At 41.4% G+C, this 15,893-nt stretch overlaps 1 protein-coding gene across 1 annotated transcript in view; it reads left to right on the top strand.

The window, feature by feature from the left end:
* LOC138582818 (myosin-4-like) overlaps window positions 1-15,893 on the top strand; it is a 196,020-nt gene that overhangs the window by 71,486 nt on the left and 108,641 nt on the right. Inside the window, exons 10-14 of the mRNA XM_069654483.1 lie at window positions 9,169-9,272; window positions 10,011-10,149; window positions 14,801-14,919; window positions 15,041-15,190; window positions 15,304-15,474. Coding sequence (XP_069510584.1) covers window positions 9,169-9,272; window positions 10,011-10,149; window positions 14,801-14,919; window positions 15,041-15,190; window positions 15,304-15,474 — 683 coding nt within the window. The remainder of the gene's footprint in view (window positions 1-9,168; window positions 9,273-10,010; window positions 10,150-14,800; window positions 14,920-15,040; window positions 15,191-15,303; window positions 15,475-15,893) is intronic.

A 15,893-nucleotide genomic window follows, 5' to 3' on the forward strand; every position in this document is an offset into this window, starting at 1 on the left:
TCCCGCCTTCTTGGACCTCAGCGGTCATCATCCCAATATTCAAAAAAGGAAGGAAGGATGACCCTAGGAATTTTCGCCCAGTGGCCCTGCTTGATGTCATAGGGAAGGTCTACGGTTCCCTTTTGTTGGATCACTTCAATCAATGGGCGAAAAGCGCACCTTGTAATGACCCTCTTCAATTGGGGTTCAAATAAGGAGTAGGAACTAGCATTAACATCTTTATTCTTAGCCTACTAAAAGCAAAAGCCTGCGAAACAAATCAGAACCTATATTTGGCATTCATAGACCTTACCCAGGCCTTTGACTTAGTCAATCGAAGGAAACTTTGGGAAAAACTCAATAACTGGGATTGCCCACAGGAGATCTTGAATCCTATTAAAGCTCTTCACGATTCTACATCGGTGCAGGTGCGATTGGATACCAGTAGTCTGCTTTCATCAGCTATAACAACCGACAGAGGGGTCAAACAAGGCTGTCTCTTGGCTCTGGCCCTTTTTCTCTCATATTTTGGGGATTACAAAGAATTCTCAGTCAGGACATGAGCATTCCCCCCAGAATTGGGCAAAGTAAAGATTCCAAGACTTTTGTATGTGGACGACCTTATCCAACTTGACCTGTCCCCAATCGGCCTACAACGCCAGCTTTCTGCATTGACCACATTCACAGCTGCCAACGACCTAGAGGTGAATAAACAAAAAACAAAGATCGTGGTGTTTGAAAAAAGCTACAAAAAGAATAAGAACAACTCATGGTTCCTGACTGGAAACAAAATTGAACAAGTAGCAGAATTTAAATATCTTGGGGTCCTTATAGACTCAACACCGAAAGATGCAACATCACCTTTTTGAAAAAATGAAAATTCTTGTCTCACAAGCAAAAATACTGGACAAAAGATATGGGCGCTTTTCATTGATGCCCCTACTCAAATTCTATCGGGGCAAAGTCATCCCATCTATTACCTACGGAGCAGACGCCATGCCATCTTTACCCAACTCTCTGTGGGCCAGACTTGAGAGTCTTTTCTGGCGTTCAGTTTTGAATTTACCGCCCTCGACTCCGATAGCCTTGATAAGACGCAAACTCTCTCTGTCATCTTTAGAGTCAATAGTTACAAGGGCTGCTGTTATGCTATACCGGAAGATTAAAGATCCTTCTTACCCGCCAATTTTTTCCATGGTACAGGCGGAGATGAACTTAAGTAAAAGCAAATTACTGTCCAGATGGGAGTCAAGGTGTTTACAGCAACTTGAGATTTGCGGCAGCTCCATGGAAGAACTTTTGTGTAATCCAACAAAAACCAAAACTCGAATAGAGGAAACGGTCTGGATAAGTACACTGGATAAAGCCTCTGAGTACAAGCTGACTAGCCATCTACCTCCAACATGTAGAAAATTAAATATAGTCCAACCTTTTCTGATAAAACACCCAAGTAGAAAAACTCGGAATACTCTTCACCGTGCGAGGCTGAATTTGTTACCCACGAATGAAATCCTGCACATAAGAGGTCTCTCTCCATCCAATACTTGCCACTTTTGTAATGACACCGAGCAAAGCGAACATTACGGCACCTTCTGTTATTGTGCCCAGGAACAGACACATTTAGATCGCCATACATACTCCACCACTTAAAGAATGCTTACCTGATGGATGAAGCAGTTTGGTGGGATTGTCTAATAGGAGGCTTGAGACCCTCGTGGACAATAGCAGCCACCAAAATCCTGGATCAAATCTTCGCAAATACAGCTTTGGTGACTCGGCAGAGCGGACCCATTTAAGTCCAGGCATAAGGGGGGATACCTCTGGGTGGTGTGAGGGTTGGGCTAATTATCAAGATGGCTGGGGGTGAATTGACATTACCTTGTGCCTTCACCCCGAATCTTCACACCTTTACTTTTGGCCTCGACCTTTTTTTTCTTTTTTTTGTTGATTTTTGTACAAACATTCTGTGAAGCCTTCTTTTTAGCAATAACTGAATATGAAGCTCTCTTTTTCAACTTCTTGTAAAATTCACTTTGGTGATTATATACTCGTAATAATAATAATAAAAAAAAATAATAACTGAATCATGGTTCCATTTGTTATTCTTTTGCCCTTTGTACAAATATCTAAGGTCCTTTTACTTGATTTCCCCATTACAAATGCATGCTATCACACACATTGTGGATGCTATGTGGTTGTGTAAAACTTCCATTGATTTGAAGACTGTTTATTCTGTCACACTATGTATATAGGGCATGGCTACACAGAAGGAATAGGGTTAGTGTCCCTGTTTACTGTCACATGGGATTTTGTTTGATCTTATTCCTCCGCATCCTTTTAAAACCACATGTATTGATATATGTACTATGAGGAAATAATTGAATTTTGTATGAGTTGTATTTGTTAATGTGAATGTGTTTTATCATTGCTTTAATGACTGAAGATGTGCTCATAAGGAATTCAGTAACAATAGATAGCATTTTCATCAGGTACTTTAATAGAGTGTATATACAGTGCAGTCGAGCTAGAGGTTATTAGTCTGCAATTCAACTGTTCCTTATGGGGCATCACAGACTGAACAAATAGGGCTTCTTTAGCTGGATGCACACTAACCCAATATTACCACAAAAAGTAGGGTAGATTGATGAATCACAGTTATCAAAAGATTACAAATGATTAGAAAACAAAGCATCCTGTGTCTATTTAAAATAATGTTTTAAGTACCATAAGCAATATAACCGTATACAGTTGATGTACATAGTGTAAAGGATGTGGGCAAGGTGCTAAAACCTAGAATGATATCACTAATACTGTAGCCAAAAGGCTGACAGGCAGTTTGCTATTCTGCATAAAGTCACTTATGATGAGGAGACCTAAACTAAATACTAAAATCCCGTAATATAAATCTGTAGATATAGAATGTGTGCTATCTAAATTCAAATATATCACTGCCATATATAGCGTATTCATTCATGCCATAAGGAGAATGTTCCCTTAGAAAACCAGTGCAAAAGGTTTTCCTTAGGAACAATTGGTCTAGCATTTTCTTGAAGAGGTAATTCGTGATACCACTGTCCTCCTATGGGGTACGCCTGTCACGCCAAACCGAGACAGGTTCCAATCCCATTGTCATAAAGTCAGCGTACTGATCTTGACAGACACCTCCACCTTTTCTCCCAAGTCGTTCTATTCATCCTGGCAACTAGCTGACTGAAGAAAATCTACATTTGCCTGCTTGGCCCCAGGACAGCGTCCCTACATTTGCCTACTAAACCCCAGCACAGTGTCCAACTCTAAAGGAGTATGGTCATAGTGCTATGAATAATCTCAATACATGTAGGTTAGTGTGTTTGTTCCTAGGCATCCAGACTAATGGAGTGTGGTCTGTGACATGGTTAAACTATCAGCTAGTGAGATAGAATTCAAGACTGAATATGGCCCATTTGATCGCTTAACATTTCAACTCGCCCACTGGAGAGTTCTTCTCTCAAGAAATTGGTTCCTTTGAAAGAGAATCTCCTCGGTAAAGTCAAAGATAATTAACACCGGGTTACATTTGGGCGCTTGTGTTCCACTTGAAAATATTAGGGTGGCTTTTTGCCAGTTGTTCATTCAGGGGTCTGACTTTCTGTGAGAAAACCGATATGATCCTCTGATAGTAGCCTTCACTGCCAAGAAAGGCGCACACATCTCTTTTAGTAATGTGCATTGGAGCTTTCTGTACTGCTTCAACTTTGACTTTCTGCAGTAGATCTTCCAATTAATGTCAAACTTAAAAGCCCCAATTCTTGCCACTGGATTGGGCCAGGTGACATTTTTCTGAGTTAGCTGTTAGATGGGACACCTGCAGCTGATCATAGAAGACTGTTTGATTTGATGTTCAAGATTGTCCTCCCACGTGACACTGCAAATGATGATGTCATTGAGATAAGCGTCAGTGAACGAGTGATATGGAGCCAGGACTCAGTCCATTAGTCTCTGGAAACAGCAATACCATTGAAGTGGAGGGGTGGGAAAGGCCCCATCATAAAATCAAGTGGTCTGGTTCAGGGGAAATCCCCACACCCAAGAAGCAGTGAAGTCCAGAAATGTGACAACCACTGATATATTAATTAGATCTCAGAAAACATGGATGGTACTGGACAGCTCAGGATTTCCAATGCTCAAAACTCGTTTCAGGCTTGTGAACAAGTTTTAAGTGACTGTGATGTCACAAACAAGAGATACATTTCTAAGACCTCACTTGAGATGGGATTGTGCGAATAGCATGCCTAGATATGTATTCTATATAGGATGGATGATCTAATTGGTCCGGCCATATCGGGTTGCTCGGTGTGGGACCATTTACAGAATGTTGCAAGTGCAATTATGTCATGCTAGTGGCCTGTGAGTGGTTGCTGCACCAAAACGCGTGTGCACGTTAACGGTGGGTAGGGATTGGCCAGTGGGGGCTTTTTCAGCTTTGGTGCCTTGGAAGGATACCAGCACATGAGCACAATAGGGGTTGGTGAGAAGGGCCTGAGAGTGCCACCTATTTCACTAAGGTTACCACTCTCTGACTCCCTTGGCCGAATGCAAAGACATTCAAGCTTTCAACTTCATATTGTGTTGTATCTTTTGTCCCAATTAAATGGATGGGACCAAACATCTCTTAATAAGCATTCTCTGCCACTGCAAGTCACGTGTGTAGGGACCGCATTTTGGATTATCCTGCTCAGTAAGTTGTGAGAATTTTGGCTGGTTTTACTATGGATCACCTCCCTTGGCCTCTGGAAACTTGTTCAGGTTGCTTTCTCCTCTGTGTCAGGTGTAAGCATGTGTTTTTTAAACATATAAAGTTATGTCTCTCACCTGGGATTTTCTTGTTGTCTGTACTTTTTACAAACCTGCCTTCCCATGATGACCTTGGCAACTGTGCACTTGTTGTCCGAGCTGTCCAGGCCTGGCACTTTTCGCTGGCTCAGCAAGGCTGAATCTTTCTCCCCACAGTGTTACTGCTTCTCAGTGTCCCCCATTCACCTAGCATGGCTGTGTCTTCCATCTTGGTTTACAATGGCCACTCAGTTTAGTTGTGTTCTTCATCACGCAAGCATTTATATGTATTTGTGTGCAATTTATATTTCAGCATAAGAGAGATAAGGTGTATGTGATCTCAATCTTAGTGATTGTAAGCGTGTTCTTCATCTCTAAGAGCAGTTTTACCTAGTGTCTGTGTAGCTTCATGCAGGAATGCATGTATGCTTCATGTCTAATGCATCTATGTGTGTGTTGTATGTGTGTGTGCGCTCAACCATGATGTCACTCGCCTCTTCATGATTACAACTCATTTAGTTGCCCCATCACCTACAGGTTCATTGCTTCAGTGATGTCATCTGGTTATGGTCTGTAGGGCTCCTTCAGTGAGTTTCGTTTGTCACTTTAACAGTATAATGTTTAGGAAGTAGGCACCAGTAGGGATATACACCGTTCATGTCTGTCACGCCGGAACATGGGGGTGCTCGTTCACTCCACCTCTCTACACCATGAACGGAAAATAAAAAAGACCCTCTGGAGTGGAGATGGTTGTCCTGGGATCTTCATAAATAAACTTTGATTTCAGCAAAGTCTCAACCAAAAGGCATCAGATAGGCATATACCCATGAGATTTCATTGTGGTGCCAGAAATCAATGCAAAATGGCCAGGTTTTGTTATGCTCTGGTGCCAGGCCCATTGGCAAAGACCCCTCACTATAAGACTTCTCAAATACCCAAAGATCAAGCATCTTCTTCACTGCTTTTCCAGCTATTTGTTTTCTGGCCTCAGGTAGTTGGTAGGTTCTGAGGCATATCACTATCCCTTGTATGTCCCGTAGGATCCTTGTGTCTGTCTGGCCATGTGGGTATGATGATGTATAGATTTAGAGGTCCTAAAGTTGATAGGTTTCTTCAGAAGTTGATCATGAACTTTAAGTGCGCGCAATGTTTTAGGGTTCTAGGTTTAATCTCATTGGTGAAAGGCAAAAATGTCACTAAACATACCAGTTTCTCACATTTGTCTTTGAGCAGCACAGTAACATATAGGGAGATTTTTAAAGTGCTTTCTATTCCCTTTGTAGGACTTGTTTGCAATTATTTTTGGATCCTCCTACAGGCGACTGGATACCCAGTTTTGGTGTTTGCTTGCCATATTCTGTTTGCATACTGCAATTGCAGCGCTTGAGTCTTCCCTGCCCATCTACTTGTACAGAATCTGGATTATTGACTGCAGATGTGGATGGGGTAACTGCATGTATATTCTTGACTGTTGTACTATCCATGTAAATAACAGGCATTACTTTTACCCAAGAAAGTGATGCTTGATATATACGTTTTAAGAGTGAAAGGCTAAGTCATCTCTACCAGGATTAGTAACTGTGACTTGCAGGTTGCACAGCAATCTTGCAGCAACTACATTTTTCATTGGCATGCACTCTAGATATCACACAAGGCTTTCCGGGTAACTAACAACTATCATTTTAGAGTTATATGCCACTATTTTACTTTTTTCTTAAATATGTACATTGTTGAAGAGACAATACATTGTAGAAATTACTGGATATAGAACATCATTCGTGCATTTAAGCGATCTCCTAAACAACCTATATGAAAGAGGGATATCTATATCTGGATAGCATGGTATAACTTACTTTAAAAAAAAAATGATTAGCAGAGTTTGCTGATTAAAATTCTGTTGATTATCAAAAAAGCCTGTTTGATTAGCAGTTCTGTACAAATATGTGTTTTTAATGTTACCAGACATTATTTGTATCCACAAGATACAATGAACAACAACCTTTTTTTGTACCTCTGAAGTAGGAGCTTAGTGAGATGAGTGTCTATAAAATGTAAAGGTATAAATATAAATAACATTACATGATAAAAAAAAATGCCCTGAAAGACTCTGTGCAGCTCGGTGCAGTCGGTGTTGCACATGGCAGTGCCCTGTATAATGTATGCTTGTCTGATCATTTGGTGTGTAGGTGAAGGTTCATAAATTATAAATGGAGACTAAGGGCCTCATTACACGGATAGCGGAGAACCATGGCGCTATTACCGCCATGGTTCATGCCGGTGAAATACCGGCACTGCCTTGGCGGAAAGGGGAATTACCGCCCCATTCCAAGGTTGGCGGGGCGGTAATTCCCCCTTCCACCATTGCCCTTCCCCATTCCCATTTTTGCCCTATAGGGCTGAATGGGAATGGGGAAGGTGGTAATTACGATACCGCAAATTGCGGTACCATAATTAGCTCCCTGGGTCCCTTTGCGGGTTGGTTTTTACGCCTGCAAAATGCAGGCGTTAAATCCCCTAACCCGCAAAGGGACCTCGTAGTAAGGCGGTAAGGATTTACAGGTACCGGTATTTTACCGGTACCGGTAAATCCTTACCGCCATCCGTGTAATGAGGCCCTAAGTATGAGGTTTAGTTTTCTGGCAGACAGGGTAATTGGCAACTTCAAGACGGCCCTTGCATGTCATTGATATCAACTGTTTTAAATAAAGCGTTAAATACCACTTTCGGGGTTGGGATGTAACATCCTTCAAGCCCTAGACATGTAGGTCCAAGAGCAGCATCCCAGCACTGCAAACCCATGAAAGCGCTATTTTTCACTTTTGGCACTCCAAGCCTCCCTCTGTGGTGCTGATACTTTTTTGGTTTGTTCTTACGGGAGCCAGGCTTTTCTCAGTTCATGCTTCCTTTAATAAGAAATTACACATATGTCCACAATTGGAAATAACTATTTTCTGTCCCTGGAAGTGGGCTGGGAGGTGCACAGGTGAGGGGGCAGTGGAGCTGACGGGAGACTCTGCTATGGCCGGTGGGTCAAGGTGAGGACTCCAGTAGAGATGCAGCGTGGGGCACTGCCTCCAAGAACAATGTGAAGACTGGACAAGGGTGCAGTGGGCCAGCAGGAAATGCGAGTATCTATTTTCAGATTCTGCTGGTGTTCCTGGCCTCCTGATTTGCGAACTTGCTCCTCCAGGTGTTAGTATATAATGTAATCATCAGCAAGCTCTGGGTACTAATTGCTATGTACGGTATTGCAGTAGGTTTATAGATGTACAGACTGAATGGAACTATTGACCACTACTTTGCATTAATATCTATTATGCATTTTATATTGATTATGTAAGAGGAAGGAAAGTAAGAGACTAAGCAGAGTGGGTAGTGTAGTAGGCATAGAACTGGGCAAACTAGGTGGAATATTGTAGTTTGCGGATTTCTTAATTTCAGGGCAGCATGCAAAACATAACGTGGTGACAAGATAGAATGTAAAGGAGTTTGGGATCATCTCATGGGTTAAGCAATAGAAGCACCATTTTCAATCAAAAGCATTTGGCCGTGTGATCAAGTCCATTTTCAAAAGTGTTCACTCATTAATATGATGCACCGTCCCCTACAAAATGAAACATATTGACACTATGAGACTTAGATACACTAACCTAAACTTTACCGAAAAACATGGAGTCAATGCAGTCTTTTACAGTAGAAATAGTCTAATTAAGCATTATATAAAAACGTATCTTTTTATGAATGAAACTGTATGACTGTCTTTTAAAAATATAAAGTTGACACGTACTGGTCTTTGCCAAACAGAATATAGGTAGCTTAATAAAAGTATCACCTTGATTAATTCTGTATTGCAATTATATGAAAAAGGAAAAAACTCTTCATGGCTAGCACCCACAAACAGGTACTTTCAATAGTGGAGTATTTCATTCCTGCTGCACTCTACTTCTGTTTGCTCTTTTGAACTTTCAGTGAACAGAGAAAGGAGGGAGGGAAGAGCCATGCAGGGTGAGCTGCATTATCATTTACAGGGTAATTTAAATCACTAAATGTGCTACACAACTGTCAATTTAATTAACAAACCTACAGATTTATATAGCAAAATTCTAATCAACACTGTTTATTTTCAGCCTTTGTTATATTGATAGATATATACATGTTTATTTATCACAAATGTTAAAGAATGCTGTGTCTTAGTGGCCAGGGGCACATATGCCTTCTTCACAGTGCAGGCACATCTGCAATGCTTTAGAAGGAACTTGAAGAAGAAAGATGGAAACTGGCGAACAACAAGAATTTATGTGCACCCTTTGCTTGGAAAAAAATTAAATATGTAATCTTGAAGATGTTTACAGTGATCTGTACCTTATATCTTTACAGAAATGCTACTTATCACCACCAATCCATATGATTATCAGTTCACCAGCCAGGGGGAAATTAAGGTGGAAAGCATTGATGATGCTGAAGATCTGATGGCTACTGATGTAAGTGAACCAATCAAATGCACCTCATAATACCAAAAACAGGTTTGAATCTAATGTTCAAGTATCCTGTCTATATAACGCCTGGAAACACAGTGTAACATTCAAAGCTTGAAGACTGCAATGTGTGGGGGAGGGGAGATTGAAAATCTCTAATGCATGCCTCGCTGAACAAACTACAAATCAGGTACGCGAAAATGCACATGTAAGGAAATAAAGAATCCAATAATGGGCTGTTTTAGCTGTAATGTTTTTCAAATGCATCATTCTATCTCAGACTGAGGGCATTGTCAAGACCACAAAAGCTTGAAAATATATAACTTTGGTAGCCTAATCAAGGTATCGACTTGTTTTCTTTTCAATCAAAACTTCACTACACCCTTGGCTAACATGCCAAAAGCAAGCTGATATAGAAAATATATTTGTGTGTGTGTGTGTGTGCGTGTGTGTTGTACATATATATATATATATATATATATATATATATATATATATATATATATATATGGTTTTATTAAGCAATATATGGTATGTAATCGTGATCATGAAAATGGAGTCTAAATACATACATTATCTTTATAGGTTATTTACTTGCCAACTTGACTTCATACATAATTCAGTTCACTGTAAAAGAGAAAGTTATGTTCAGAAATCATTGCCCCATATCTCAGTTGGAATGTCTAATACTCAGGCCTATATTGTAACATGAGTATCTTAACATTATTGATTGTTTGTTCACAGGGAGCTATTGATATCTTGGGATTCAACCATGAAGAAAAAATAGGGATCTACAAACTTACTGGTGCTGTGATGCACCAGGGCAATATGAGGTTCAAGCAGAAACCAAGAGAAGAGCAGGCTGAGCCTGATGGCACTGAAGGTATGAAGTTTCACTGAAGTAATAATGTGATAAGAGACAATCCATTTATAAAAAAGGATAGGGATATCCTGGTCCATTTGAAACATATGTCTGTTCTATTGCAACTGAGATCAATTCTAGTAGCTATTGTTGCTCTTTTTTTCAATGCCTCTCTTGATGAATTCCAGCCTAATTTGTTATTGTTGTACTCCACAAATTCTGTACAATAACTCTGATTACAAGATATTTAAAGAGTTACGTATGTGTTTTATTTTGAGGACATTCTGATGTAAATACAGTTAGACCCATCAATTATTGGCCACAGTTCTGGCAATATGAGCACACAACATCTTCTCTCCTTTGGCAACCTTTGAACAAGATCCTATTGACCAAATCAATCAAGTTTTTATATTCTTCAGAGTATTTCCCCCATTAATGTGCAAGACCACAAGGGCCAGCACTGTAGTCTGGAAGTCCTGCTGCGGGGGTGAAGGGTTTGTTATTTCAAGGATAGAGATTCTGAATCAGGCTTTTTGGGCCTTCTTGGCTATGTGTTTCTGGAAGGACAGGCTGCTGTCAATGGTGAAACCTCAGGATTCTGCTGAGTCTGAGAGTTGTGGGTCGTATCCTTCTAGGCATATATCATTGAGCGATTGATGGACGAGTTGTTTTTTAGGGGGCAGACCAATGGTGTCAAATTCATTCTTGGATGGGTTTAGTATGAGGAAGGCATTCAACATTCAGGGCTGCATGATGGCTAGGTAATCGTGGAGACAAATGATGTCCTGCACGCTATTTATCATCATGTGGAACTATCTCCCACGTATTGATGGATGGCTATATTGGGATCTTTGAAGAGCGTGCCCAAAAGCTCCATGTAAAGGATAACATGGTTTGGCTAGAGGATGGAGCCTAGGGGGACTTTCGAGATCCAAGTTTAAAGGAGAACATATTTAAACTTGTATCACAACAAATAAAATGGTTTGGCAAGTCAATTTATGCCTTCAAGAAGAGTAATGGGGTAAATTGGTTGCAGAGTTGAAGTGCCAGAAGGGAATTATTTTGGCAGCTGTGATTGCTATTTCAGAAACTGTCTGTGCAGTTTTGACAAAAAAGAACATGCAATTGGTGCAGGTGCCAAGTGCCACGGTGACTCCAGAAACATTTAGAAGTTGATGTAATTTTTGGAATTTATTCCAAGATTATTGCTTACTATATGTGGGCACACAAAGCACTTCCCGGAAAAGAAGTTCAGGTTCCTCCAAGATCGCAGGGTCCTGATGGAATTTGAATTTCTAAAGTTAAACAAAATAAACCCTGGCAGTTTGGGCTGTAACACATATTCATGACCATGGCTTGTACATATTCTTGTTCGTCATCTTCTAATGTCCAATTGGATAAAGCTTTCTATTGGACTGAGCTGTTAGTAACATCAGGTGGGCAAATACATTGATTACAAATGTGAAAAATAAACAATACCTTTAACCTTAACTAGGGCCTCCGACAGAACTCAGATGTCAGTGAAAAGTAGAGAATGAAGGTTTCTGAAAAGAAGGAGCAAGGAGCCAGAGTAAAATGTTTTCAATGAAAAAGTATAGTTTGGATTGTTGGCTTCAAAATCAAGATTTCGTTTTTACTATGATTTGCCACGCTTGGCTACTCTATATCGAAAATGTGTCTGCTCTGCATGAGTACAGGCATGAGTAGTGGCTAAACTGCCCTCTCAGACCATACACAGTGATCCCAATCATAAAGGTAAAGCAGGTACATCCTTTGTATTTGTGTGTAACGTGGGCAGAGCAAGAGCAGGCAGTACTCATAGAAGGGGGGTGAATATCAGACAGTAGCAACCAAAACATCAATAGTACAAAAGTTACAAAACAAAATAAATGTCCACTCAAGGTTCTATGAAACTGTCTGTACTTTAATTAAACAAATCAATCATGTACTTAACTATTAAAAACACTTTAAAAACTCAACTCTGTAAAAGAAGACAGAAAATGCAGAACACAGGACAAGTATTTATAGGCACTCTGGATACTTTAGCAAGGAGAACAAAGAAAGGAAAAGCACAGATATCAATTCTAGAGGAAATGTTCTGTAGGAAAAAATATGCCCTACCTGCCAGGAGTTCAGGCTTTTCACTGAAGCGCTAGCACTGTTAGCAACGGTGCTGGTGCTTCAGGTTTCCCATTCCCATGGAGTCGATGGGGCTCCATGGGAATGGGAAATAACCTTTCCGCCACTGCCTGTGATATCCTGGTGGGACCGGGATGTCAGCCAGCAGAAAGGGTGTCACGGGTGGGCAGCAGCCCGCCGGCTACTGGCGGGTTGTACCGCCAACCCCGTAATGAGGCCCGATAGTGCCTATTAAATGCCTTTCTATTTTCTGTAAAATAGCCAAACCGGTTTGCTTTGCCAATGCAGAAGCAAGGGAACATATTTTGCATGAAAATCTAGTAAATGAAGGCGCAGTTGGCTGACACAACTTTATTACAGTAGGAGCTGATTTACAACTGCTATAAAGCCGTTACTTTTCAAAAGACTGCATAGAGATAATACAAAGCCTGATGTTACTGTATGATACAGTTAGATGAAAGAAATCGCTCAAAGGTGTATGCTAGGCAGATAGAAGCGAGTAGTGAGTGGGCACGGCGATGGGGATTAGAATGGCGATCGCAGTCAATGGTGGAGGGCAAAAAGTCGAACAGTGGGTGACTCATCACTCCCCACCTGTATTTATAGGCCAACAGTTTTGACCTTATAGGTGACTCTGAGGCCTACTAGCCAAAACTGAAAGCATTATGATGTATTTCTACTTTCACTGTTCCCCTTTACATTGATAACAGTCCACGTTTTTGTGACCCTTGAGTTTGGGCACTGCTGATGTTGGCACGAGAAAGGCCTTGTTCACTGAAGCAAAGCACTTCGGTCTATGAATGGATGCTAACTTTATAACCAAAGCTGTGATTTGACCCCGAAAATTGTTTCAGTTTGCTGATATGATATAACTTGGTATTTGCAGTAACAAACATTCTGAATTCAGTCTTAAATATCTTTGTGGATTATGGTGAATATTTCTTGATCTCTTCGGTTGTTCCTTTGTACAGTGTTTAGCAAATGGCATTGCCACCAATGGGAATTAATGTTCTTTCTTTGCAGTGTTGCTGGCCACCTCCTGTGCCGTATTCTTGCTTCTTCAAGTTTCTTATATCCTGCAGTGAAGACAGGCAGCACACGTTGGGCCCAATTCTGAGGTGCATGCAAACAATAGGAAAGTTGTCTTCCATGAAGGAAGAACACTTTTCTCAAAGCACCATATTCTGTTAAAGTCAAAATGAGGTGACATCGACATCTCTATGTGCATGATTTATGGCTTGACAGCAGCCCTAGCAATCATCTCCCATCCAATTATTCTACCCACCTCGGAATGCTAGTGTTGGAAGCTGGAAGGGAGAATGTCAGCTTTCTGCACTACTTGTATTCCCAGCTCAGAATCGGGCCCGCTGCCAAAGTGAAAATGTGGCAACCTGGCAAAAAAGCTTAACATTTGCAATGTGCATGGATTAGGCTTCACAAGAGCCCTAAAAACCACCAGGAATGCAGGGCAGGCACTGCAAGGGGAGTCCTCGTCTGAAAGCCCTGCTTCAAAACACTTTCCTAAATTAGAAAAGTAACAGGGCCTCATTAGGACCCTGGCGGCCGCGGAATGAACGGTGCCAATAAGGGACCAGCTCTGTTGATTCCGGGCCACCTCATTACGAGGTCTGCTGTGGGTCCCGCCCAGGAAACCTGGCCAGACCAGGCGTTCTTAGCGGGACCCGCTAGCAGACCAGGATGCTAACAACGAGCCCGTCATTAACAGGCCCGTTGTTAGCATCCTCCCCATTCCCATTGAGCCCTATGGAGCTCAAATGGGAATGGCGATACATTTTTACCGCAGCCCAGAAAAGGGCAATTATCGGGTCTGCCAAGGTCAGCATGACCCAGTTATTGCCCTTTTTTGGGCTCCGGTAAAAAATCAGGGCTACCGCCAGGGTCGTAGTGAGGCCCACAGTCTTTTAAGAAATGCTCACAGTGTCACTGGTGCACACATTTCTTCCAAAACGATAGATTTTACAGGCTGGAAAGTACAACATCGTCCTTCCAATTCTTCCCCCAACCTCGGAATGGTGGTGAGAATGTCAGCTTTCTTCACTACATTTATCACAAACTCATAATCAGGGCTTAAGCTGATAAATTCCACACTTATGATCATCTGTCAATGTCTTTTTGTTGTGCATTGCGACAACCCACCTGCATTACAGCTGTGGATGTGGACTCCCCAAAGGTGGGCAAGACAGTTCAGTGATCTAAGAGCTCACCTCAGAAATCAGTGCACAGTTCCAAGGTCTGGCAACCCCAAATCCACTCTCCGAATTTGTTGAATTGCCTATCCTTATTGAATAATTATAACACCAATTCTTGCAAAGATTAGACGTACAAGGGATCCAAAACGAATCACTATAAATTACAGTCAAGTTTTCCGACCCTCCACAATGCACACAAAAGGTTCATTTTACTTTTCAGCACATCAGTGAGCAAAGCCCTCTTGTGAATTAACAATTAAACAAGTTATCTTCATCACCTGCAAATAATGTTACTGAGCACCTTTTCCCTTTTGTATCCACAGATGCAGATAAAGTTGCCTATTTGATGGGACTGAACTCGTCAGATCTTGTCAAATCCTTGTGTTGCCCCAGAGTTAAAGTGGGGAATGAATATGTAACAAGAAGCCAGAGTGTTCAGCAGGTGAAGTAGCCATTGATGCCTGCTCTACCACTGCTTGGCATGACTATAAATGCACTTTACCATTGATTGCCACTGTATAACACATCGAGCAGATGCTAACTGTTGCATTGACTTTCTTTAGGTCCAGAATGCAGTTGGTGGACTGGGAAAAGCTGTGTATGAGAAATTATTTTTGTGGATGGTGACTCGCATCAATCAGCAATTGGACACACGACAGTCCAGACAATACTTCATTGGCGTCCTGGACATTGCTGGCTTTGAGATCTTTGATGTAAGCACTTCTGGCATATTTAGGTGCAATGTGCCATTTATTGCAGAGTTGTATGGGTGGCGTGCTCAGCCCTTCAATGATATGTTGTCTTTCTGTGTTTATTGAATATTCAGTTCAACACCTTTGAGCAGCTGTGCATCAACTTCACCAATGAGAAGCTGCAACAGTTCTTCAACCACCACATGTTCGTCCTGGAGCAGGAGGAGTACAAGAAGGAAGGCATTGCATGGGAGTTCATTGACTTTGGAATGGACCTGGCAGCCTGCATTCAGCTTATCGAAAAGGTATTTTACTTACCAAAATGCATGTTACCATAAACATTTTGTTTTGGTTAAAGATTGTTAATTAATTAATCTGTTATAATGTGGTAAATACCAGAGACCAGTCTCTAAGAGCGGAACCAGGACCAGAACCTCTATTACTCTGCACTGTTTTGCTTCCAATACAAGCACGTTGCCCCTGAGCTATCCTCCTGGCCTGAGTTGTTTGCGATGAAATTACTTCTGCCCTACAAAAGCACAAGGATGAGTGGTTTCCAAAGTCCACACACAGCTGCAAAATAAGAGTGATCCCAATCATGAAGGTAAAACAGGTTGCAGTTAAGAGATGTACCTCCTTTGCCTTTTGGGGTAACGTCGCAGAGGGAAGGCTATACTCTCAAGCGGGGAGTGAATGTGATCCAGTAATCCAATAAGAAAGGTAT

The sequence above is a fragment of the Ambystoma mexicanum genome, chromosome 3q (genome assembly GCF_040938575.1).
Source record: "Ambystoma mexicanum isolate Mex_15411 chromosome 3q, UKY_AmexF1_1, whole genome shotgun sequence".
In the NCBI taxonomy this organism is placed as follows: Eukaryota; Metazoa; Chordata; class Amphibia; order Caudata; family Ambystomatidae; genus Ambystoma; species Ambystoma mexicanum.